Source organism: Callionymus lyra, chromosome 8, assembly GCF_982586985.1.
Source record: "Callionymus lyra chromosome 8, fCalLyr1.hap1.1, whole genome shotgun sequence".
Classification (NCBI taxonomy): domain Eukaryota; kingdom Metazoa; phylum Chordata; class Actinopteri; order Syngnathiformes; family Callionymidae; genus Callionymus; species Callionymus lyra.
In genome coordinates, this window is record NC_141825.1 from 17,581,809 (window position 1) to 17,609,552 (window position 27,744).

A 27,744-nucleotide genomic window follows, 5' to 3' on the forward strand; every position below is an offset into this window, starting at 1 on the left:
GTAGAGTTAATTTATTGAAGACAGACCATTTTATTTTGGTCAAATATGGATTATTATCATGTCAAACAGACCACACTGGTCCAACTTGAAGTGTATTCTCGGCATAGCTATTGTTTCTCTGCCACATATTTCTGGTATGTGTACCCAATGGTCACTCTATGAGTCCGAGGTTCAATACAGGTGAAGATTGTTCAAATCCCTCTTCTGGTTTCTGCTTGGCTGGATAGTAATTTCCTGGGCTTTGAGGAGCAGGATATGCTGCCCTGCACACGGGAAACAAGCTCAATGTGCTCTTAGTAGCTGTATGTGGGCAAGAGATAAAGAACACACACACATGCGTACAGCAGTACCAGAGCCAAACCTCCCTGTAAACAAACCTGGAGCCACCATAATAGCTGGTATGTGTAAGAAAACGAACCACCCGGCGTACCACAGGTTCAGATGCCATTGCATTCCCTGATAACACCTGTGATGTGTTTTTATCTTTTCCTGCAGCTTTTATTAGTCTTAACGAAGATAAACTGCTGTTACAGTTGCAGACGTACTTCTTCTTTAGATCTGTGGCGAGTGCATAACTCAATGCAATATAAACCCCAGGTACCTTTGTGAAGTACTTCTTGAAGTCATCTTTATTCAATATCGTAGTTGTCTAAAATATCTCTACTGTCCCTCGAGTAACACCGTCCGCCGCAACTCTCAGCTAACCACACTAAACTGTCCGTGCCTGGTTTCTCAATGCCTGGCATTACCTCGGCTAAATGAACCCGTCCGTCCCTTCCGTGGCAATATCGCACAACCTTTAATGCAGCCTCCCTCAGTTCCAATGTGACTTCACTTAAAGCCACGCACGCAGTACATCTTCCTTATTTCTGTGTTAGCGACAAACAGGGGTGGCCTTGGCCTGGGGAATAAATACTTTAAGAAAAACCTATTCAGTCATGAGTTCTTAGAATAAAAAAATAATAAGAAATGAGATTCCAAACACCTTCAGGAGTCACCAGGAAATTGTAAATTAGGACGTCAAAAGGGACAGGACATGTGAAGAAGCTTGGAGACAGAATTAGGCATGACACAGATGGGTCGGAAACATGAGGAGGAAAGACAAGGGAACATGTCAGATGGAGATAACGGGCAAAATATAATGAGGATATGGTGAAAAATGGCATGGATAGAACGTGGTACGGCCACAAAGGATAATAAAGATGGGTCAAAAAAAAAGGAAGTTCTGACTTGATGTGACAACATAAGGAAATGCAAAAAGTAAAGGATAATTTATTAGATTAAATATCTGAATTTTGACTGTATAACGGCAACATTTGCGTTAACATTATTAAAGCCAAGTATTGTTTAACAGTTGGAACTTGCATGATTTCAGTGGTCCTTCGACTGCGAAGGTCGTAATGCTGCCGTCTAGCGGCCAGGGGTTCGATTGCAACACAAAAATTAATCCTGTATTCAATTTTTGAATGTGTATTGTAAATTTGAAAAAAATAAATTTGAAAATATGTTTTTATTAAAGGGCTGTTTGAACATTTCGCTGGACAACACATTTTTTTAATCATCAATTTTTTGAAAAAGATTTAGTTATTATATTTAATGTTTTATTTTTGTTCGCTTTTAAGGTCAAGCCTCATCATTCACTTCAACTTTATGTATGTTCAGTTTTGTGCTCACAAAGTCATCTAAGACTGTTTTTTAGCACTTCAATGCAAAATTGGTTAAAACTTTATAAACTGGCAAACAAGTTTTGGACTAGCTAACAATTATTTAAAGAGGAAGGCTGCCTGTACAGGGATAGAAAGTCGAGTAAATTTGTATAAAAAGCTTGCGAAGCCCTAAGAAGCCTGAAAGGAGAAAGTGTTTGGAAACCCAAAAGGGTCTGTATACCTGTAAGAGTTTCTGTATTCTGTGATATATGAAGGTTATTTAAGAAGAACTGCCAACATCATTAGCCTCCAAACTGGTTTAAGATATTTTGGGACCTGGACAAAACCAACCCCATAAAGTAGTGAAAATACATTTCAACATGTTGTCTTTATAATAAAGAGAAGGTATCTGATACCTTTCCAAGTCTGTAGACAGGCAACCTTTCTATTGGCCTTCCATCAGCGCACCATCAGTGACGGACAAAAGGAGATTAAATTATACCTGGGCAGAGAGGGCCAGCATTTCTGTGTCACGATACACCAAAGGGAGCTTTTGTGACTCTTTCAACACCTTTTCAGAAGCAGACCTTTTTTCTTCCCTTTTTTTTTTTTTTTTTTTAATCTTGCCAGATGGCCAGCTGAATGAGAGATCTTTTCCATCAATCCCCATCTTCTGTGAACTACCCAACTCTTCTTGTTCCATCCCGCTTTCTTCAAACACTATTTATATCTTCATCTCTGACATTCACTGTCCTTCTTCTCTTTTGAAGTACATGTTTTGGAAGGCATACTGATAAGAAAAAAAAAGCTTTGGAGTAGAACTTAAAAAAAAAAAAAAGTTTGAAACAGGTGAATGCTTTTCTTGTCACAGTTTTGTAAAGTTTAAAAAAACAAACTTAATTTTAAAGTAAATTTGCCTTCATCCTCAAAGAAACACAAAAGGATTTTGGCGTTTTATAATATTGAGGTTAAGGATATAGTGGGCTTTGGTTTGAATTTGACAGCAGGGTCATATGCTCTGCATCCGTTTATTAATACAACACAGGTTTGTGTTAGCAGATGGAGCGGATGTGGATATGAACACATCAACGGGATTAAAATAATCTTGTTCTGCTAGGTTACGGAAGGTTGTGCCCTCAGGACTGTTCTTGAGAAAATCATGAAAATAAGTTATAATAAGATCCCTGTGATGTTTTTTTTTTCTTCCTTGCTCGTAGTTGTGCGGCATCAAATGTAGGCCAAGGGGCTTAATTTATGATTTAGGATGAATGGCACGTTACGGCATCTTCCAAATTGTTTGATGTGCATTCCTGCGGAAGAATTAAAAATAGCGAAAGTGAATCTGCAATCGCTTTTTGTTGCAGTGTTACTTTTGTAAAGTACTAAGGTGTTGTGCAGGCAACCCGATCTTAAACCATACTAGCAAGTGAAACATGGTATTTAATATACATATTTATATAGTAATATATTATATTTGGGTATTTCTTGTGCTGTTTAGGGGAGTGTATTGGCAAGAATTTGGTGATACGACATATTACAATACTATAAGAAATAGGATATATATTTGTGGTATTGTCTGAGTACTTGACCACATGACGAAGTCGCAACTGCTTTCATTTGTTTTGAAAACAAAATATGTCAAAACATCAACTTAAAAAGCTGCTCGAGAGGTTTGAATCCTCTCGTCCTCAGTCATCGCTAATAATAATTGTTAATTGTAACACACTGTGAATATATATTTTTAAAAAAATCATACTTTAATGAAATATGAACCATAAAAGAACTTTCATATAAAATAAGACTAGCCTAAATCTAACATTAAGAACATTTTAAATCTGGAATAGGGTTGGTTGTCACTCTGTCTATCTTGGTTTAGTCTTGGTCTGAGCTTAGACTATGTTAAATCCAAGTGTAGTCGTTTGTACATACGTGTTGTCTCATTTGGTAGGCCTAATTACACGTATTTTAGAACTGCCATTTATTTTAACTGCAACTTATTCAGAGTTTTCCAATCTTGTCTTGTTGGCTATGAGAGCCGCCATAATGTATGTAGGTAGTGGAAGAAGTCATATGGAGTTACTGAGGTTTGATTAACATTTACCGAGGACAGTGTCACTTATCAAGATGATATGAGCCATCATTTCATTCGTGGTTCTGAGCCAACAATCATAGAGTGCCATTTAGTGGCACCTGGAAACGAGTACACTGTATCATAAAACCTCATTAATCCATCACCATCTCCATCGCTGCTCCTTGTCAATATGTCTCTAAACCATAAATCTTAGCGACATAAAATATATTCCAAATAGTTCAAACTGTTCTTAATTTTGTCACAGTAGTTGCAGTGCTGCGATTTGTGATGGGAAAGTTCTGAGCCAAAATATATTTATCAAATTAACTTAGTTGGATTAGAGATTTCCTTGCGCGAGGAGCCAGTATTTAAGGGAGTAAACGCCACCACTGACCTGGAGGATAAAAACGTATTCAAGTTTGTTTTTGGTGGAAACCTTTAGGGTAAATACGGCTTTTGAAACTGCGACACAGATATAAGAAAGCCCAACATTTCTGTGCTTTAGGAAGTATTCGGACAGACATGTAAACTCTGTGTTGTTCTCTCTCGCTTGTATACAAGTAAAATGTGTAACTTAAACCAGATCTGATTTCTATTTGTTGTTTAAGTTATTTAAAGGGTTGAGTCAGATTCTTAACCTTAGATTCCTAACCTCAATTAAATGGTCGATCTTATTTTCAAAAGCCAGTCAATCCAATCATGTGTATCTCTTTTCATTTCAGGCCAAACTGGCCTCCAAAATTACGGTTTGAAACGTTTTCTGTCCATAAAGAGCAAAGAGACACGTCAAACACTCCCGGGGAATTCCGACGTGTGTTCAGCTTTTGCTAGGTAGTTGGTTCTTGCTAAGAAACCAAGGAGTGCTTGAAATGCAGTGGAGCCCTTTCACCTTGGAACTTGTACAGAGCACTTCCACTGAGATGTTAAGAAAATGAAAAGGTAGGCTGGGCGTCCCCTTTGAAGCATGGCTCCGCCGGAAGAGGCGGGTGAACTGGAATGGCGCAGGGGGAGATAAACACTTTGTGAATGTGAAATGAGGCTTGCCTGGGTATGCATGACTCAGACCAATCTCTTTCTTCCTTTTCTCTTCTTGTCCTCTTTATATGTTGTGGTAACATTTTTACCAGTTAGACTTTCAACCCAGGAGAGTAAACAGACATTGTTTATACACGCGATGATGGAAAATACTAATGATTACTACCAAGAAAACAAACTCACCACAGGACAATCGTTAACCCTATCTCCAAAAAAAACCCCACATATTCAGAAGTTCTTAACTCTCGACTGTTGCATACAATTCGTTTTTTATGCTGTTTTTCATTAGTTTATTATTAAGTTTAGTTACTGGATTTGATGTTATTATTAGTATTCCTTTATGTTGTAAGAGGCAGTAACCATACCTGGGAACTAGGAAGGAATCATTAACTGTATTATTATTTTTTTTAATTTTATTTATAATTAATGATTTTCGAAATTGTAGATTATAAATCATTTTAATTAACACAAAAACAGAGAGACATGTAGTTAAAAATAATATAATATAATATAATTACATTTGTAATACATTACCTAATAAGTAAAAAGTCAAAGTAAAAAAATCTTTGATAGTAATGATAAATAAAATAAATGAAACGTTTTTTAAACATTTTCATATGTTATACCGTAATAATAAACTCATTATATACCAACTTTTTATTTTCACACTTGACTGGGCATAAGCCTTAACTGTTTTGTATTTGTTTTGTAACTGACCATGAACCTTAAAATAGCTCCAACTTGCTCGAATACAGTTAATTTATTCTGATTACATGTATAGACGAGTCAATGAGGCCTCGAACACATGTTTAAACCCGTACTTTCCTTCTCCCACTTAAACACAGTCATGAGTCTTACAAACAGCCACAGATGTCGACTCGTCTCAAACGTATGCGACACATTAAAAAGCTGGCGGACAAATATTAAGCCAGCATTATAAGAGAATCTACTAAAGTATCTGGAAGGCAGAACATTCTCTTTGTCTGGCTGAACTCATTTGATTTTTTTTTCCCACTCACTAGAGTGGTAGGCGTAAAGATGGCACAAGATAAAAGGATAATCTGGTATATATAGTTTAGGTATATGACTTAAAGCTTTGAACTTAAAAGAATAGACATCATGGAGCAGAATCGGTCCAAGGTCACATTACTTTTACTTGTACATGGAGAGATTAATACAGAACCTTCTCATCAAATATCCAATTTCACTCTGAAATGAGAACTGTTTTGGTTGCATCTTTATATTCCATTTTAAGTTATTGGTTATTTGAGTGACAAGAACAAAGTTCACAACCAGAAAAACACACTTTAGAATGCAAAGAAAGAAAAGAAAAGAAAATATTATGAAGCGTGAAGATAATCCATAAGATTATTATAAAATAACCTGCATCTATTGTATTTAAGAAAGGTCACATGTCATTTATTTGTTCACACAGTAAAAACAAATTCAGATCATAAGACATTTTATATCAGCAATGGTACGGCAGTTAAAAACTGGTGGTTATTTTTTTTCGATTTGTTGACTTCTTCACTTTGTGATTCTATTCAATCTTCTCTTCACCACAAATAAATTGTAGAAAATTTGAGGAGCTAAGTTACAAGATCCTGAGTAATGATGTTGTGAGTTACACTGAGGAGAAAACAAAGAATGGAAAAGTGTTTGAAAACAGATCAAAATACTCTGCTTTGTGGTTAAACGTTTCGCAGCAGTCGGCAGCTGTGCTTGTTTGATTAGAGACTGTAGTTGAGCTATCTAAGAAAAATACCGGTCCAAAATATACTTCTCACTTTTCCAAAGTGTTTTTTTTTACACAATGGTTATGAGCTAATGGAGATTCATGAAGCAGCGCCATGGTTTTCTAGAGCTCAGTAGGTGGCGCCCTTAGTTTAAAAAGTGATTAGTGTTTAAAACAGACTAGCTAGAGAAAAGACTGCCATAAGGGGTCTCCTAAAAAAAATGATCCTGCTTCATGAAAATTCAAGAATCCATCACTAATACATCGTGGCATAAAGGTTGTGGGTTTGCTTCCATCGTGACGGTAAATTGAGCACAGTCTCTGTGCCCGGTTAAGGGTGTCCTCTGCTTCTCACCCTTAGTAGCTGGGATAGACTGCATTGCCTTAATATGCGGTAGAAATTGAATTAAATAATGTTTAATCTAAAAAATAACCGTCTTTATCTTCATAATTCACACGTAAAGAACCCATTGAACGATTCAAAATTTGAGTGCACCATATTTCCATTACTCAATGACCTGGTAAAAACCCATTTTAAGCGTTGGTAATTGTACCATGACACATGAAACCATTAGGATTCAACAGCCTAAACACTTAGACCAGCTTAATGTATTCCATTACTGCTTTTAAGCTTCACTCCAGTCTCCTCAGAGGCCGAGTGATACCAGAGGAGCGTTGTAGAGTATTTTGATAAAGAGGGAGGACGAAAGGGATATTGAATATGAGGCTGCTGCTGCTTTTGTGGTTGAAACCAGATGGACTTCTTCCATGATGCTGTAGATAGGTCCCTCCTTTTCCACTTCAACTTACAATGCATGTAATGCTCGAAGAGAGGTTACAGGTTTGTCGTTTTATTTAATGTATTTTGAGAACAAAGCCTGTCTCGTTTCTAGCATTTTCTTAGAATATATTTATTCAGTAGTGTCTACATGTACGGAAGAGCCATATGCAGTGGGAAAAAGTATCTCAAAAACTTTAATAATTCTTATCATAAATGATCATTTTAATCTCAGAATTCACACTTTGAAATCTCACCTTGATCTCAGGATTCACACTTTTATCTTGGATATATTCCTTTTTTCTCTGAATTCTCACTTTAAAGCATCCCTTTAATCTCACAATTATAGTTATAATCTCAAAATTATCCTGTTAAAGTTTCACATTTATCTCAGAATTCTTACTTATATATTTACTTCATTCTCACTTTTATCTCACAATCAGAGTTCTCTTGTGAAAGTCTCACTTTAAACCCAGAATTTTCACTTCAATCCAAGGATTCTCACTTTAAAGTCTGACATTAATCCCAGTATTTTAACTCATTAATGTTCACTTTATGCAGAATGTGAATAGTACCAATGGAAACTGTTTTGATTTATGAGTTCAGCAGTAATTATAATTTTAGTTCACTATTTTAGTTATCACGGTAATAAACTTTCACATGAATATTTGATCACATCATTTTGTATTTAAGTGACTATTCTAAGGTTAAGGGAGGATTCTGATGTTTTTTCACATTAACTTTGTTTTTTATCTTAACCTTATTCAAGCACATATGTTGTCCAGTGTGAATTCCAAGTGAAAATTGAACACAATTAATTTAAAATTTAATTATTTTGAAACTGTTTTATTAGATAAGTCTCATTTTTAATCAATTCTCTCAGTTCATTTCATTGCTTAGGGGATTCACAATGGTGTGTATTTTTTAGAAATAAATTCACAGAGTCGTAATGAAAGAAAACTGTAATTGCTATTTCCTATTATTAAATTAATGAACCATTAACTAAACTAAGCAATAACATTTAAAATAACGGGTGGTTAATTAAAGACAAGAAGGTAATGGATGCTTAATGGTATTATTTCGTATTCTCGCCTGATAATATTAGTTTTGTTCACAGAAATGTTTACCCGTGTAGCTGTTATTTTCATACGCCTTTGCAGAAGGAAGAAAAGCAGCTGCAAGTGAAGCAAGCAGGAAAAGGTTGCTGGACTTCGGAATTAATAGCAACTTGTTAGCAGAAGAGAAGCCCTGCATTTTAAACAATTCTGCTAAGCTGGCATGGTCTCTTTAGGGAGCTGTGAGGAGCTCGGGTGACTGCCAACACTGCAGAGTAGGAAGAAACGAAATGCATAAATATGTGATGAGGTCCAAAGGGGGAGGAAGGGGGGAGACTTGCGTGGAAGAGCTGTGGAGGTGAAGGAGGAAATGAGAGGACACGTTTTGTCTTTTCTGTTTGTTTGAAAGTGCAAGTCGCAGCTAGAACCATGAGTCTTAACAGAAGTAAGTTGGTGTTGTGAGTCAGAGGAGGGCAGGCGGGGACACGCAGTCGTCCACGGAGCAGCACAGAAAGTAGAATCACGACTCGATTATTGGGACCGGTGGATGGTAACAGACGCCTCTGAAGGAGAGGAAGTTTACCCTGGTTATTCACCAATTGAGTCTAAATGTGATTATTGCAAAAAGATCAAAACAAGGAATTAACTTTAATGAAGGTTTAGTCCAACCGACTTAAATCATTACAGCAGTGCTTTGTGGCCCTTCGCATGTGTTAGTGCAGGCCTCGTGAAGGCAAAGTAATTCTATGAAACGAAAGAGTGCTAGCTAACAATTTAATTCATTCTTATCATTGATTGATTATTTATCAATTAATAAGTTCTGTACCAAGTAAATTAAAGCATTTTCAAGGTTTCAATTTTCTCATCGTTCATTATATTTTGTCATTAACCTGTATATCAGAGTCTCAAAAATACAATAAAAAGATACATACCTTTAGAAATAAAACAACTTTTTTTAAATTATATCTACATAGATGGATGGGTTGACAACAATTTCTATCCATCTATTAATCCCGTTCACAGCAGACAATAGAAGGTACAGCAAGTTTCATAAAAACAAGAAAGTTCTTACAAAAGAACAAAGTTTAAGGGATGTCAAAATGCAATTATAAAGAACATAGATCACAGTTAATAACACAAAGAAAGAATACAAAGATTAACATAGAATTACATCATCCTTTCACTCTGCTCCTGTCCCAAAATGTTAGAATTAAGAATACAGTTTAATAGCACTAGGAATTAATGAGTCCCTGAGTCTATTAGTGTTGCATTCGGGGAGGAGCATGTTTGTCCATATATCTGTCTGATTAAATATTTAAATACATGTATATAAAATGAACTAAAACAATAATTGTGACTTATTTTGCGACAACGTTTATCGGACAAAGTCTGTACACATCGAATCGCCAAATAAAAAACAGTCTGGGTTATGCAGGAATAGACATTTATTTTAAATACATCCGAATGAATACTAGCTTTGATGAAACACCTTTGTTGGGGATTTAAACCGTCTGCCCTTTTTTGTTTAATCGATGGCTGATAAAAGTACAAGAAAATGAGTGGAAAGACAAAGTTCGGGAGACGATAATCTTAACAGGTGGAGAGGCAAGATAAAATGGTAAAGACGGGGGGGGGGGGGGGGGGAATGGGAAACAAAAGTAGCTTCCACTAGCATCCACTCTGGCTACTTTAGATAAATGTTTACAGTATTTAGTTCAGAAGGAGACGATTAAAAAGCAATTTATCCACTAATATCAACCTCGGCAAATGAGGCATGTTATGATGGTCGATCATTAAAGAAAAAACATGATGATGTGTTTACAATGACGCCTTAACTTTCCACACATGTGGTGATGATTGTGTCATGATAGAACCTCAAGTTTCCTCGATAAAACATCAAAATATATATTATTTTTGTATATCCCACAGCTGGAAGTTTCGACAACAGACTTCTCTGGGCATTTAGTGGAAGGACCTGCTATTCTTGTGGTCACCGTCATCGACCAGAACGATAACCGGCCTATCTTCAAGGAGACGCGTTACACTGGAGAGGTGCTGGAGGGTTCCCCTACAGGTAAGGTCATCACAAGGACACCAGTTGTACTCCTTGATCCATGTCTAAGCCTTTTTTAACAATGTAATTGTTATTTCTTTCAATGACAGAAGTGTTGTTATATTCAGAAAAAGTTCTAAAATGGTGGATCAATCTCTACTTTCTTCGTGTATTTGCTCTTCATTGTTGACACTTCAGTATGTTTTCTTTGAGATATTCCCTGAATTGTATTTTCTTTAAAGAGGAGTTAGATCTTGAGCCCCTTCTGTCTATTTTCACTACATTCAACATATTCTCTCAGCTGTTCAAATGCATTTTATTTAGTTTTTATTTGCTCAATGCCAGAATGTTTGGTGACTATTATGTCATGAAGCTTACGGGTTCCAATAGAAGACGCTGAAATCCATTAGTTTACTGTAGGGGCTCCCTGTTCACTTGGGAATTGACTTTGGATTTAACTGATCTTTAACTTTAACTTTAAAAGCTCGTCTAGGGCTTTTGGTAGTGATGTGGTGATGAAGCTTCATGAAGCAGGGTCATGTTGTTTAGAGGTCAGTAGGTGGCGCCATCAGTTTAAAATGTGATGTTTCATAAGATCAGTTAGGAAAATAGTGCAGAGACCGCCATCTAGTGGACTCTGAAACTAATGCTTCATGAAGCTTCATCAGAACATCACTAATAAATATCCATATTATACAGTGGTATGAAAAAGTTTGGGCGCCCCTATACATTTTCATGATTTTCCTTTATAAATCATTGGAAAATAATTACACTGCTTCATGAAGATCCATTAGATCATCACTAGCCCTCAGGTCTCCGGGTCACCTTGACCCCTGAGATAACACAAGGGTTTATTAGTGTGTTCCTGTGTTTTCATGTCTCATGTTGTCTTGGTGATAAGGTTATTTGAGAATATTGATCCAAAAGGAACTAAATAACTACACATATATGCACATGTGTTTATATATACAGGTATATATATATATATATATATATATTTATTTTTTTTAAGATTTACTCTCTATTTTTTAGTACATGTTAGCAATATAAGAGAGTCCATTTTCACCTCCTTTTCACTGGGGTCCCGTAACAACACATACTTCTTATATCACCAGTAGGGTCAGAAAAGACACAGTCGTACCTTTTATTTTTTATAAAAAAATGTTGGTAGAGGCAAAAAATAAGGATAAGAACCGATACGATGGTAGGAAGTGGCCATGATTCATTTATTGTTCACCACTGCCCTCGCCGCTTTCTGTAACTTTAAATACTTCAGATAATAATATGTGTTGTCTTGTAAAAACAGTTTAATTATGTGCCCCAATAATTCCTTGGTATAAATGACAGTACGCTTTATTATTTTTATTCAACAATATCTTCATATCGTCACTTGTATGTAAAATGGCTGCCATGAATACTGTTATCTAACAATAAATGAGAATATTAATTAACATTGAGAACGATTCAATAACAACATGAGGATCAAATGAAGCACGATAACTAGACTTTCACTCACTGTATCTCTATTATAAATAGGGCTGAGTATTGATTGAAAACTGTTGATACTTGTACTCAATCTGATACTGATACTGACTGAGTTACAAAGCTTTTTGATGAAAAAAAAAAAAGGTAAAGAAGAATTTCCAGTGCAAAAAAAACACTTGCCTAATGAGTAAAAATACATCTGATGTTCACTGCCTTTGTTATGTTTCAGTTTTTCTTCCGAAAAATCCACACATTATTAGTACTTATTAAAAGTTTTGATCACAAGCGTGTGGCGATTCTCCATTCTACGATTTCGGTCAGTGCCACAAAAAAAAAAGATAGCACTTATTATGAATTAAAAGAACTGCCACAAATGGTTGCTAAAAAAAACCATCAAGCCAGGTATGAAGCGCTTTTTGATTAGCGATTGGCTCGAGTGATGAATCTGTTTAATTGGCCAAGACGACGGTAAGAAGTGTCCAGAGGAGCTACTTATTTTGCCTGTATTTGGCAAAGGGTTCCTGCAGCTGTGTGGTAAAATACATCAGGCTAACCATCTCTCTTAATCTGCGTGCAGCGAGAATCATGTATCCCCAGGGACTGATCAGCATCAACATCATTTTTAAAGTAACTATTCCAATCCAGGCGACTTTTCCCTCCTCAAATCACCCCGGAATTTTCTTATCTGGGTTCCGAGAAATAAGTGAGATTTTAAATAACGTTTGTAAAGCAGAGATTCGTTAATAAAGGCCATTTATATTTATTTTAGTTCCATAATCTCTACAGATATGGTACATCTGTCATGTTCTTTGCTGTTGCTGCTGCTGCTTACCCTTTCAAAACAGAACCTGCTAATGAGGTTTTTGCATCTTAGGATATCAGCCTTCTTGATCTTTTTTTTTTTCACTTGGCTAAAGGGGCAGATTAAAGGGAGGCAAGTAATCTCTCATTAAACCAAAGTCATAGCAACATAGCAATCAAGACTTTAAAAGATTCTTCATTTGGTTCTGTAAGGCACAGTTTGGTTAAAAAGTCCAGCAAAGTAAGGGCTAAGCGTGAACATGAAGGGCAGGACAAATTGCGCCATGTTAGGGATGTGTCGTTATCGCATAATTATTCCGTTTTTTTCAAGTTAAAATGAACATAAAAGTTTGTAAATGTGGAATTACTGGATTTTAGTACATGTTATTGGGATTAATCTGTGACAAAAAGAGTGTGTTTTCACAATAACACAGCAGGATAAAAGATCAATTTTCTTTCTGTTGTGACTTGTTTAGTCATTGATACAATAACTGATTGATAGTTGCTGGCGTTAAGAACTGACTTGTAGGATCGTAGAACTTTTCGCACAATTTCAAAATAATTGGAAAGCAGGCCTTCGACTTCTTTGTTGCTTTTGCTACGAAAATGTGTTTATTCTAAATTGTTTTAGGGTTGCTAGCTAAGATTGTTTCAAGGCTTGGCGGAGGGTTTCTAATTTCATGACTAGCGTCTTTTAAGCACCTAGTTATTCTCTTTACAATATTAATAATGTTTCTTTGTTTCGTAATTTTAGCAACAGAAAAAAAAGTGAAACGACTGATTAATCTGTAAAACTATAATATGGATATTTATTAGTGATGTTCTGATGAAGCTTCATGAAGAATTATTTTCAGAGTCCACTAGATGGCGGTCTCTGTACTATTTTCTTGGTTTTGAGCACCTGCTCGAATGAAACATCACATCATTTTTAAACTGATGGCGCCATCTACTGACCTCTAAACAACATGACACTGTTTCATGAAGCTTCATCAGCACATCACTAATATTCAATATTGTATTATTGCCTTCAGTTGTCAACACATCCATATGCAGGTGTTTTATTGACTCTAACCTCCATTTATGTTGAACAATAACATTTATTTATGTCATAATAATACAATTGATTTAAAAGCTATAATGGTTAAAGGACCTGGATCCGTCTGTAGCATCTACAGCGATACTGATCGAGCGCGTCGTAGTAAACAAAAGTGCATAAAAACTATTCTATTTCCAGCGTCTTCTGATCTGACAGCCTCGTGGCACTGTGGTTGCTTCAGCTGTCAGGTTTGGTTGGGCTTCAATCGGATTTTAAAAAGCGAACGCTGAAGATGCTTTAACCTATATGTCACGAGATATCTGCAAACTAAATGCAATTCTTAGCTAACATGGCGGGATCATCCTGCAAGTCCTCGCCTGTCACAACCAGTCTCAGACCTTTATTGCTATTTAAAGATTTAAATATAACTTTAACTATAGACACAGGCAGGCTGTCTCTTGTATTTGTATCTCCCGTCTGTTGGAGGTTGTAAAAGATCCACTTTGATTTGGGGTAACATCTACCTCTTGAATTGTCTCTGAAAGATGGCAAATGAACCATAGAATGTGATAAAGTAAATTGTAAGATCCATTATAGAGCTCAAAAGGAACACCTTTATAGTGTTATAACCCTGAGAGCAGGTAAGTACAAAACTCTTTATACACATTTCTTTGTCAAATCAATCACACAAGGGGTCAAAATCCATTTGTGTTATTTCAGGCTCAGTTTATTCTAAATATCTCTGCATTTGTTCTTTTCCACAAATTCCAATTTTACTCATATTTTTGAGATCTATATTCTCTGACTATTATCTTTTATCTTAAATCTTTTAATCATGTTTCTAGAATTTCTAGTTATATGTATGTTGTTACTAAATTGTATAGTTTTCTTTATTGTTGTTATTATTAGGTATCATTTTAATATGTTATATCTTTCTTATTAATGTTTTTGTTGTTTTTATATGGTTTCTTTAAGATGATATTGATGATAAAAAACGATAATTATATAATAATACTGTGTTATATATTTTTTGTTGATTTTTTTGTTGATATTACTAGGTTTCTTTAGTTGATTATGAAGATACATATTATGTTCATATGATATTGATATATTTTATAGTTTTCATCATTATTGTTGTTTTAATTATTATTTTTATTATTTATAATTATGTAATATGATTCTGTTATACAGATCTTTGTTGTATAGATAATTGTTTATGTGGTTGTTATTAGGTTTCTTTATGATGATGATGATAATAATGATATTCATGTATAATTACTATGTTATATCATTTGTTGTTATTATTCCTGGGTTTCTTTATGATGATGGTGATAATTATTATTATATTCATATGATATTATTATATTTTATTGTTTGCATTATTGTTGTTGTTGTATTTTTATCAACGTGAATGTATTATTTATTAATGTATGTTGATTTTGAGCCGCATAAAACTGCTTGTCAAGCCGTATAATAATGGATTTATTGTACTTCCTATATGTCCTTGAAAAGCTGTTTAGAAAGTCTAAGAGTTCTTTGTAGCCTGAAACAATCTCCAGGAGAAGCTGCACATATACGACTGATTTACATACGTGTGCATGTGATGCTGGGGTTGGCAGGATCACGTTCTCTGCTTTATGTTGCTGCCGCAGTATAGGAGAGGCTTTGGGGCAGAATGTCACGCAGATCTGACATTTCTGTGCAAACTGAAAACAAAGCCGGCCAAATCCCGAGTCTTCTGGTGAGGCATCTCTTCTCCTTCTGTTCCTTCCTTCGCTCTCGTCAAACCCGCTCGTCGCTCTAATTCTTGCTTCCCTTCATGTCTTGCAGCTCCCTTGGCTTTATGTGCTTCGAGACCTTCTGCTCACAAACATGTCTTTTCTCCCTTCTTGTCTCTTTGACCAGCCTTTAAGATTGAGTTACTTCCATGGTTTCTTCCTTATGATGACGATAGTTATTAGATGTTTATGATAAGTTTTCTATTTCAATAGTTATTTATATATTACTATATTTGTATTACTATATGTATTATTATAATTGTTATTATGAGGTTTCTTTATAATGAAAATAATTAAAATTATATAATATTACTATGTTATATAGTTTCTATACATTTCTTTGTTGCTATTTTATGGTTTATTTATTTTGTTGCAGATAACTATCATATTCATATGATATTACTATATTTTAACGTTATCATAATTGTTCTGACTATTATTAGATTTATTCATGATGATGACGATAATTACATAAAACAAGTATTTTATATAGTTTTTATTTTTATACGGTTTCTTACTGATGATGTTGACAATTATATCAATATAATTATATTATATGGACTGATTAATATTGTTGTTGTTATTTTATTTCTTAATAATGATGATGATAATAATGTATGTGATATTACTATGTAATATAGTTTATATTATAGTTATTACAAGTTTTATTCATGTTGTTAAAGATAATATTTACAGTAAATAATATTTTAAGTTTATTTGTGATTATTATAATTATTTTTAATACATTTCATGCAACCTACTCTCGATGGGCTTGAGTCCATCCCAGCTACTTAGGGCACGGAGAGGCGCGGAACACCCTGAAAGTCTTTATTAGGTACTAACCAAGTCACAGCAAGAAGGTTGTTGGTTCTACCTTTAGTACTTTACTAAACTCTACTTAAAAAAAAAATGGAAATGATTTTAACCTTCAAATTAATTCACCTGATTAGGAAATTAAAGGAGAATAAAAGTTCTCTGATTGTGATGAACGAAGGGACGATGGACAGTCGTGCCAGCAGGCATGATTAAGAAAAAATGAGGGTTTTAAGGACCAGAGAGTTGTTTTTCTCAGGAAGGTGGTTTCAATTGACCTGCGATACTAGGACAGATTCTTCTTCTGAGAAATCACAGCACACCTTTGCTTCTATAAGTCACTCATCAACTGCATTGTTTCTAATTTAATTTGACTAAAGGAGCTACTAGCAAATAAACCATTTTAAAAAGACTATAACGTACATGTCCGTTCAAACCTGATGTACCGCAGCAGATGTCGTCCCTGGGTTTGTTTGTTGGCCACCCGGGACCCGCTAAATAAATGCCGCTAAAACGGTTACATTGCTATGTCACGCACATTGACACAGCTAATTGAAGCAGTAAGACAAAATTAGGAGGAAATGAAGCAGTGCCGCGGCATTTCTATGGCCAATTTCATTCTGTTAATTTGGTCGAATCCTTTTTTTTTTTCTGCTGGCGCCATACAAACATATTAAATCTTGAATCAAGACGATAAATCTTATATAATTGGACACAGTCGACTCCAAACAAGATATTACTCATTTCACAGTCTCTGTTAGTTCACCAGAATAATTCGTTTTGTTTTTTTTTTCACCTGGAATTGATGATGGGTGCAACAATCACTGACTCGTACCAGCAGGGAAAAATATGATCAAAGGGTTTGCATGGTTAATTGCATTATGTTTGGTAATGGGCCATGAAACGACAAATGTTTGGTTGATATTACTGAGCATATTTGCTTGTAGTTGAACTATGAAGAAGATTTCCTAGTATATATAATAATAATTTAAAAAAAACAACAACTAATGAATTGATATCTGAATTATTTCATACAATTGATCTATGTTAAATCTCATCCAAACACTACTTCATTAAAAACAATGATCGTGGTGCATGGAAAGAAACGTTTATAGATATAGAGTTGAGAAAAAATGCAGTTCTAGTCAATTTTAGGGGTGAATATTGTCGTGTTCTTTTGTCTAAATCGAAGGTAAAACATCAAGTCTATATAAAGCTGCTTCAAGGTTTCACATAAAACAAGTATTATACGATTCACAAGTCAATCACAAGCAGTGTCGGAAAGTACATTTATATTAATTAACGTGTTAAGTTACTACGTTCGTTTTTGCGGTAATGTTGCATCGGAGAGCCACGCGAAAGGTAGCAGGGTGGAGAATTCCGTATGTATAAATGTATATGTATATTTTTTGTGTTTTTTTTTTTTACAAAATGATTTTTATATTCGTACACAATGATAGATCTATATTTTTAAACTCTATCAATTTAATCAAGTTTATACTTATATAAACCTATACTTACAGTATTTTTAGTCTTAAAGAGAATGATTTTATTGAACACTTTGAGTTTTGAGTGCTTTTCCAGGTTTTATTGTGAGTTAATAGGTTCTTTTGATCAATATTAAAAAAAAAATGTATGTGTTTTCGATTTCTTAGGAGAAAAAATGGGCAAAAATCCATATTCGCCTATTAAGGCTGTCAGAAAATTTGCGGTCTGTGACAAAAATAAAGTTGTATCGATACAACCTTAAGAATCCAAAAAAACCTACGTATAATAAGTATTACATTTTTTTAAAGCAAAAGTCGTGCAACTGCTTTTTAGCTTTTGTCTTTCCAATCAAGTACATCACTTGTCATCGTTCTACTGTTGACCTGGCAGTTGAAAATCAGTGCCAAGAACCACCAGAACCGAGTCGGTCGATAAAAGTTTGACAATGTCACCGGCTAATTGCTCCAACATCTAGCAGTATCCGACCAGTGTAACAAGGGGAGAAGAAGAGTTTGTTGAGCTGCCACTAGTCATCAGTGGCCTCAGCGGAAGAAAGGGAAAGATTGATTTCGGGATATAGATAATGGCTCAACTGAGAGATTACACCAAACCTGGCAGGCAATTTGTAGCATGATGGTGCCTGTTTGTCCCATTATGGCGTCTGTCTCTGGCCTCCTCTCTCTTCTATCCCGGCCTTTTGTTAACCGGAGAACAGTCTGTTCGACACTCCACCAGGTGACCTGTTGTCCCACAATACCTCATTATCGGCTTGTCAGGCGGAGAAAGCCTTGCAAATGAATGTCCCCTCCTATCGTGTGTGGGGCTGCTGCCCAATTAACTCATGAGACATTGTTGACTCAAATGAGGTGGTCCTCTGCACGGGACGTACATTCACAGCACCTTCTCCATCATAAGCCCCCCGCCTGCTACTTCTTATGCTTCGCTATAATTAAATAGTGATGAGTCTCCGGGAAAGGGGGCTGTTCGTATCGGTGTGATATACCGGTGACATTTTCCAAATTAAAAAACTTGCAAGGTGAATAATGAGCTATTGGAATTACTTTGAAAAAATATTAGCATTTTAAACAGGGCTTTAATGATAGCGAGTGAAAAAGAAAAAAAAAAAGAGGCTCTGATCCAGTGACAAACTTGTCTCTCATTGATATGCAACTGTTTTCTATTCACGAGCAAAGGCATCATTGATTTTCCCGAGCCATCTTAACTGAGCTATCTCCTTTCGAATTACCATTGATGTGCGTTTTACCCCCTGATCTGGTGGGGAAAAAAACAGTCTAAATAGGCTTTATTTTCAATTGTTATTTGATCTGAATAAAAAGCATCTATTTGAATACATTTCGAAGGTGGTTTGTGAGAAAATGATTTTGCCCCCATGGGAGCCTTTTGTGAATCCCAGCAGTCATTCTAAAGCCAAATACCATCTCATTCGCCGGCCTGTTTATTTTCTATCTAGTCTTTCTTTTTTGCCATGCATAAAGATTATGCAGATGGAGATATAGTTTAAAGTGTTATTGTAGCCAACAGCAGGACCTTTAAGTAACTAGAAGATGGGTCCATCACCTTTTAGAGTCTGCAGTTTCACGGCTCAAGCGTTAATAATCCGCAACAACACTTTCACTTTCCTTGGCCCAACAAAAAGTCTCGCGTCAACTTGAGTTTGATTATCTGTCGCCTCTGTTTGTTTCCACCAGGATCTTGGTTTCACTCTCAAAGCCCTCTGAGCCTCACCGGACAAACCAATCTCGCACCATCTTTCCATTCCTGCTCTCTGACAGCTATAGCCCAATTCAGAAGTCTCTGTTACACTCCTGGTCCTTTCATTTATGTAATCCCCACCATGGTGCCCCGGGTACCCCGATCACATACCAATACCTTTGTCTGATGTACATTTAGATTAAAAGGCTTTTGAAAAGGCGGATTCGAAACATTTCAGGAACTAAAAAAATCAACCACAAAGGTAGAGGTTAGTGTTATGTTCATAAACTATTTTACAGAATTTTCTCCTGGAATGGTTTCTTCAAAACAGACGAAAAATAGAAACAAGAACTTCAAATAAAGGAGGTGATACTGCTCATTTAAACGTTTTAAAACAAAAATATTGGCCCGAGTTGAGCTCCGTCCTAAGTTTATTGTATTTCAAAATCCAATCTTGAACATTAAAAAATAAGGATTAAGATGATCCGGCTGGTTGGGTCACGCATCTATCGCTGCCGTGTGAGACTGCAGACAAAAGGGATCAGACTTCTTATATAATTTAGACTTCCTAAATTCACATGCTAAAAAATTATTTGACGCAAAAGTGTCAAACTTTTTTTAGACACCCACATGTCCTGACTACAGTATTTACTCCTCTCATCACTGCAAAACATATTGTAAAAAACAACTTAAATAATTGAAATGGGTTGTTAAGCTTCATGAAGCTTCACCAGAATGACCGGCATTAACTGTTTTTTGTCTAGATTATACCTGGTTAGCCTTGGTCTTATTATTGCCCTTAATACAGTGTTACACTACAATAACATTAATAGGCTAATTTTTATTCATCTCATTCCAAGAACAACCCTTTACCACTGCATATATATTTCTGGAAGCCAGGGAGGTCGTTCACTTTTTGACCCAGAGACACAAACACAATTGTTTTCGGGCCTCCGGGTCACCTTGACCGAAGACAAAACAAGTGATAGCACAAACAGATTTTTTTTTAGGCCTTCAGGTCACCTTGATCTGCAAACAAAACAAGGGATACCAAAAACACATTTGTTTTCGGACAAGCAAGTTACAGTCTTTTAAGAGTCACAAGTCCTCGTCCAATGTGTTTGTTAATCTATATTAAGAAAATAAGTTCCTCCTCCTACGACACAACGAGGAGGCAAAGTAGTCAATTGTAGAGCAAAGGACCCTTGTTTGTCAGCGAAGGAGTGAAATAAAGTAAGGACACTATTTTTAAGTATTAAGAGTGAAGTCCAGGTGATGACGGCTTGGGTTGCCTCTTAAATTGAGCTTAAGATCTTCCTTTGATGGAGGAAGGCAGAATTAGATAAGGTTTGCTGGCGTGTAGACAGAGGGACATCTTAAAAGAATAACTCTGGACTCGTGGCTTGATCTCAAACCATAATCATCTGAAGGTCTGGAGCACTATGCTGCTTCTCGTACCCCCCCCCGGTGAAAGGTGGCTGGTGGAGTTAATGAGGAGGGCCTGACTCCCAGGTAGGGGGAAGGAGTCGTCATACCACCTGATATATAAGAGCTAATCATTGATTTTTACAGCAAAAAAAAACTCGATGATCAAGGTTTTTTTTAATGAAAATCCAACGGCAGTGTCGCCCCAGGCGTGCATCGGGTGCAGCGATGCATCAAATATATCCTATGAATGATACTGATAGCGGTTTGTGTCGTACCAATAGTATTCAATCCAATTTTCCCAATGTCCACGCCATGGCACGGTTGTTCACGACATCATTACGGCAGGAAACGGGGTTATAAAAGTAAAGTGTTATCGATAATTTTCCAAGAATAAAACACTTCTAGGAAATTACACACATACACATAAACATTACAGAAGAGCTGAAGAGTCATGAGGGCACACTCTTGAGAGGTTTGCACTCTCGAACCAGAATAAAGTAAACATTTCAAAACATCGTCATAATGAGATACTTCAACTTGTAGACATCATTTGAAACGCCCGAGTGAGTCAGGGTGAGATGGGTTTTCACATTAGTTGCCCTTAAAAGTAATTAATACCATAGTGCGATGTTTTATGAACTGAATGCTCCACAATGGAGAAATAATTCAACAGATTGTTAATTCACACGCCAGTTTCACTTCACCAGCGTACACAATCGAGTAAGATAATCGAGTTTGCTGCGGATAATATTGACAGTTTAAGTTGATATACAAACAAGTGACAGTTGAATCCACAGAGGAGGTTATGGGATCACTATGCTCATCTCTCTGTAAACAAGATAACTGAAAACTGAATGGAAGTAATTACACAAGGAAAGGTTTGCAATTGATGTCTCTGACATAACAAGAAGGTTTTGTCGAGGAAACATTATTTCTCTAGCGATAGAAAATGTTTTATTTTTCATATTTAAGAGTTGATAGTTGAAAGTTAATAGAGGACATGTATTTTTTTTTAGCGTGACCCCAAACGACAATCATAAAAGCTATGTTTGTTCATTTGTTTGAAATTAGCTTTTTTTGCGGAGGTATGCGCTGCGTCAGTGCTTTTCTAGATACTTTTGATTTTTAGTAAAAAAGTGAATACTTTTGAAAGACTTTCTCTGAAATGACAAGGTCTGAGTGTCTTTGTGCTTGTAACCTTATTGAGAAAAATTCTAGTCACATCAACGAGCATTATCCTGCATTTTCTACCTTCGCATCGACCGTGAACTTACCTTGTCGTGCTTTTCATTCTGCGTACTCCACGAGTGGATCCTGTCTTGTTAAACTGAGCTCCACGCTTTGATCACATACCAGCTCTATTTTTCAGAACACACACGAAAACCTTTTCATTTTTTTTTTTTTACCCAACTCTTTCTTCACAGGAAACTGCAACACATGCCAAGAAAATGTAATTACTCTGTCACAATCTCAGTATCGCGCTTTACATCAAATTCCGAAAAGAACGTTTTCATCAGTCAATTTTACCAGAAGGATGAAAATGTGACCAGTAATCAATATGAATGCAAGCGTGTGAGCGACAAGCGTTTGGGAAAAAGTAACCACCTCTTATCGAATGTGACTGTATTGGCAGTTTCTCCAGATGTGTGTCGCCATGTGACGCGATGGCGAGATGGATTTCTGGGTATATCTTCTCCTCCTTTCATTTATTTTTATTTTCCGTCTGACAGCTTGACAAATGGTTTTGTGATGGAAATAAAATATATAACAGTTGATAAAAATAGAACCCTGTCAGAATCATATTTCCCTGAAGCTTTACGAAAATTGCTTCCCTGCATTCATTTATCAAGAAATGCACTGGTTTGTTTAGTCCCATGAGGGACGGTGGGTTCCGTATTATTGTTCTGGACACGGAGAACCTTCTAATTGCCTCCATGCACGTAGCGATGATTTTTTCTTTTTTAGATGAAAAGATCATTTCTGTGCTGAAATTGATTCCTGTATGAAGGTAATTGGTTGAAACAACATTTCAAAGAATGTTTTACTTATGGAGGTTGAGATGTAAAGATCAGAGGTATTTTGGGTTGTTTCATATAATAACTGACATGAAATATTATTTTTGTCAGAGCCTGCAAATGGCACTTTTTTCTCTAGTTTTTTTTTCAACATTTTATTTATTGAAAACTTTAAAACAGATGGCCACACCTATTGAGATGAAATAAAATATGACACTGCTTTGTGGTGCTTCACCAGCCACCATCACTAGTTGAAGCGGTGACTAATACAAATACAGATTACTTTTAAAGTGAAAAAAAATGCGTCTTTCTTGATACGCATGAAAGTAAGTGACATTTTATAGTAGTATTGTGTATGAAGCTACATTATGATTTTGTCAGAGCCACTAGACGGCACAAATTTCTCTAAAAACTATTGCTTTGAACATTGTTGTCTGTAGAAGCCTTTTAAACTGAGGGAAAAACTAATCGAGCTGAGATACATTTGACAATGCTTCATGAAGCTTCACCAGCCTATCACTAGTTTAAGTGTTGACAAATTGTGGTACTTTAGAATACATTTAAAGCAAATAAAACTGTATCTTGATACATTTTAACGTAACTGGTTGAAGCAACTGTTCAAAGAAGTTTTTCACATTTAATTTAGTGTAATTTAAGGTAAAGATCAAAGGTCATTTGGGTTGTTTCTATTGAAACCTCACATTTCTTCTAAGGGCACCACCTACTGGACTCTTAAACAAATAACATTTTTTAATTTAATCAGTCCATCAGTTTACTTTCGAGAATTTGTTGCACTTTAAAATAATTTTAAAGTAAATGAAGGTTTTGAATTACTAAATATAAGAAAAAATACAATATTTAGTCATATCATTATGTCAAATACTACCAATACTAGCACCTTAACTATCTCCTCAAGGACATGTCTTCTCAACTCCATACCGTTTACTTTCACACTTTAAGTGTCGTGACAGAACCTGACTCAAGCAGGGGGAAAAATCCGGTCAGCATTTTTAGACTTCGCATTCAAGATGGATCAGAAGTATTTATAATGCTGACACAGAAATAACTGCAAAAGAAATGCTGAAGAAAAGAAACGTGTGGAGAGTCGACACACGTGGAACTTGCTCAGTCACCAAATATTGATGATATTTATTTCTCCTGAGTTTGGACTTTTTAGATGTTCTGTTTGAAGTGGATCGTTTTGTTCACATTTTGATTTAATTAAATATAAATAAGAGGAAGAAGATCTGACCTTTAAAGCACCTACCATCCTAACAATGTAATATTTGGAGTAACCCATTTTCCAGATATTAGTTTTAACTTTTCGTCACATATTTCCATCTTCCATTAAAAACAAGCAACTAAAATAATCATCTACTGAACTAGGCCGCAGGTATGTCGAGTACCACGAGGCTGTATTTGCATTATCAAGTCAAATGACTCTCTTGGTGTTTCCAAAGTATCATATTTGAATGAACAGAGCATCTTCGCAATGTAGACTAAAAAAAACACATTGTTAGGCAGTTTTGTAACGTGAACCAACAGAGTAGTAATTTAATGAGATCAATAAATCATCCCCTGTGTATTTGTGAAGAAGAAAGTGTGTCTTCCAGTAAGAAAAACAAAGATAAGTGGTTATTGTTCTTCAGATTTTCTAATGTGCTATGAATCATTGCTTTTTTTCCCCTCATACTGCGTTGCTTAGATGTCCATTTAGTAGCTGTCGGGATACAAATAAAACTCTAGTCATGAGTGTTATTTTAATTAAAGTGTCATTTTCTGACCTAGATTTACCTTATCAAACATTGTGGGGAATATACTTGCGTAGCCATCATGAGGTGAAAGAAAAAAGACACAATTCATCACTTAGAAATGCTTTTCATTTTCGCCAAACAATTCTATTGTTGATAATATGATTCTAACCCATGACCAATTTAATTTCATATTAAGCTTGTTAAGGTTTTTTTGTTTCAGGGGTTGATTTTCTAATTGTTTCCTCCCTTTTTGTTAATTTCCTGTCCAATAAATAATAAAAATAATCTGTGTAAAACTTCAAGAGATTTCACTACATTTGAAAAAAAAAAAATATGAATACTATAATAAATAACATATTTAAAAGCAAATAAAAAAAAAATGCCAAGTTTTATTTTGTTTGTGCAGTATTACTCTTCAATAAAATTTCCCCCCTTTAAAAATGTTTTCTAACACATGTTGTCATTAACTGGTTGAACAAATGCTCAAACCCCCAAAATTATAATGTCCTTTCATGTTGTATTTTGAACACCGAATATTTATTTTCAAGTTTCCAATGTTCTATAACAAGTCGTGTCTATAAAATAAATGCATAACAACACAGGGAATATACAGAATGTGTCAAAAAAAAAAAGAAAAAAGGACTTTGAGAGTCCTTCATCTATTCATAGAATGTTAAAGGAGGCTGAGGTGAGGATGAGTCAGACTAGAAAACAGAAGCAGCCACAGAAAACATGAAGGCGGCAATGGGATGATTGAAAGATGCTGCACAAACACCAGGTGAGAGATGTTTGCTGTAGTTACTCATCAGCACACAAATAGAGAAAGAATGCTGAAGGAATTAATAATAAGGATATTTTGGGTTGTATACAGGCAGAGGAAAGAAAATAAAAATAATATAAAGTTGTTGCACATTTTAAAGGGAGATAGATGAGGGAGAAATTCTGAAACTTTTATCTGAAAAAAAATACTTCTACGATCAGTCTGGTCACACAGAGACCAAAATATCAACCTTCAACAAAACCTAAAAAATAAAGAAATAGTAACGTTAACAACTGAAATGTTGAACTCTTATTCTATTCATTTGTTTCGCTATTGAATGTCTCCAAACTGTCTCCAAAAACTTTTTTTTTTCATCCAAATCAAACCACAAAGAAAGTCACGAATCGTGCCACGATGAGATGAAAGCACACAGTGAATGTCAGAAGGTCATCCATGAGTATTTTTTTTTTACGATTTAGTGGGTTTAAATCATTAAATATCTTTGAATTGGTCTTCCTGAACTTCCCCATTAGTCGAAACCATGGCAGTAAAAAAAAAGGTTTGTTGGCCATGTTTGGCCCATTTGAAGCGTTTATGGGTCCATTCCTATCTATTGATCTCTGGAATGTTTTCTCAGTGTATGGGGTGTTTGGAAGGTCTCAGATAGATAATGTTGCAATTATAAATGTATCTCAGCGTCGGCACAAGTCTGCTCACTGTGTTTTTCATAGGTAATTCAAGCTAGCATCCTGGGTATATATTTTCAGGGGCAGCAAGTCTTGATCTTAATGAGATTTCTGTCCTTCATCTCTGTGTGTGTGTGTGTGTGTGTGTGTGTGTGTGTGTGTGTGTGTGCGTGTGCGTGTGTGTGAGAGTTAGGATGAGGCATTACTCCTGAGTGAGAAAGACTTTGGCAAAATTTTATGTTTGTGGTAGACTTGTTCTGTGCAGGTTCTTTGGCCACTTTCTATTGTTTACCGAGATTTCAGACGATGAGCTTCCTTGCATGATTTCTTTTATTTGCATTTTTATTCAACCTTTTAAAAGTGTGAGAGAGGTTAAATGAAGAAAACAAAGTTGTCCTACAGAGCTCTTGGACTCGATAAAACCATAAACTGTTAATCTATTCGACTTTCTTAAGCTAATAGAGATTAGATTGACTTTATTCCTCCCTCTATAGATTTCCTTTGTGAGATTTCCAGTACAAAGCAGACAAGGTACCGCAAGTTTCATAAAAGCAAGATCGAAAACAGAGGGCAAAAAAAGAACAAAGTACAAAGACATAACAAAGTGCAAATATAAAAAGCATAGATCAAAGGTAATAGAGCTCTGTAGCTCAAATATTAGGCAAGTTCCTTCTTTTTTTTTTTAAATCTTTTTTTTGGGGCTTATCCGGGTTTGGGTCGCTAAAAATCTTTTGACATTTTCCTTCGTTTAGCCTTAAGTCGCTTCCAGTCTAGAAAAGCGCTATACAAATAAAAATTACTTACTTACTTACTTACCTCTTCTGTCAGATTCCGTCATGATTGACCAAAAAATGACGTTGCAAACCTTAAGTCAGTATTGACTTCACTTGTATGTGACTTGGTTATATAGATTGAAATAACAGTATCCATGTTGATTATAATATTATATATAATTATTATATATAAATTATAATGCTGAATGGATTGGAAACATACTCTTTAAAGTATATTATCCATGCAAGAAAGGGACAGGAACAATTTTATAACGACATTTTTCATAAAAAATATTTTTTGTGGTTTTGTATCTTATAAAAAGTCTCTGGGGAGTAACCTAAGTAAGCTAATATGAAAATGTAATTGTAATATGTTAAAAGGTCGACAAGCATACTGAAACCCGTTTTCATCGTAGGCTGTTTTGAGCAACTCATAGTGAAATCAAATAACTCTATGCGTCAGTGAAGAAAAATAGACTCCACAGATATTAATGTTTACTGTCATACACAGAGGTTATATTTTCCTCTGGTATCAGTCCACACATATTGCAACATGTTTTCTCAAGGGGGAACCGCTCATGTGACTTGGTTCCTTCTGTAAAGAGGAAGAAAATGTCTTCCTTTGTGATCTTTTACGATCAAACTTTGAAGTTTCCAAAGGAATGATTATCTCCTAAATTTCCACCCATGATACCTCAGTGAAAACATTTTTAATGGGCACTTATGTGGAGTTGCTCACTGAGACCTCGGTCCAATGAAACATCCTTGAACTGATGAATGTTGAGAGGTGCTGTGGTTGAGGATTTTGGTAAAACTAATAAAAGACCGAGGCAAAGAAAAT

At 35.5% G+C, this 27,744-nt stretch overlaps 1 protein-coding gene across 1 annotated transcript in view; it reads left to right on the plus strand.

Moving 5' to 3' along the window:
• Positions 1-27,744, plus strand: part of cdh13 (cadherin 13, H-cadherin (heart)) — a 336,887-nt gene that overhangs the window by 168,299 nt on the left and 140,844 nt on the right. The window contains exon 7 of the mRNA XM_087796847.1: positions 10,250-10,394. Within this exon, the coding sequence (XP_087652973.1) occupies positions 10,250-10,394 (145 nt within the window). The remainder of the gene's footprint in view (positions 1-10,249; positions 10,395-27,744) is intronic.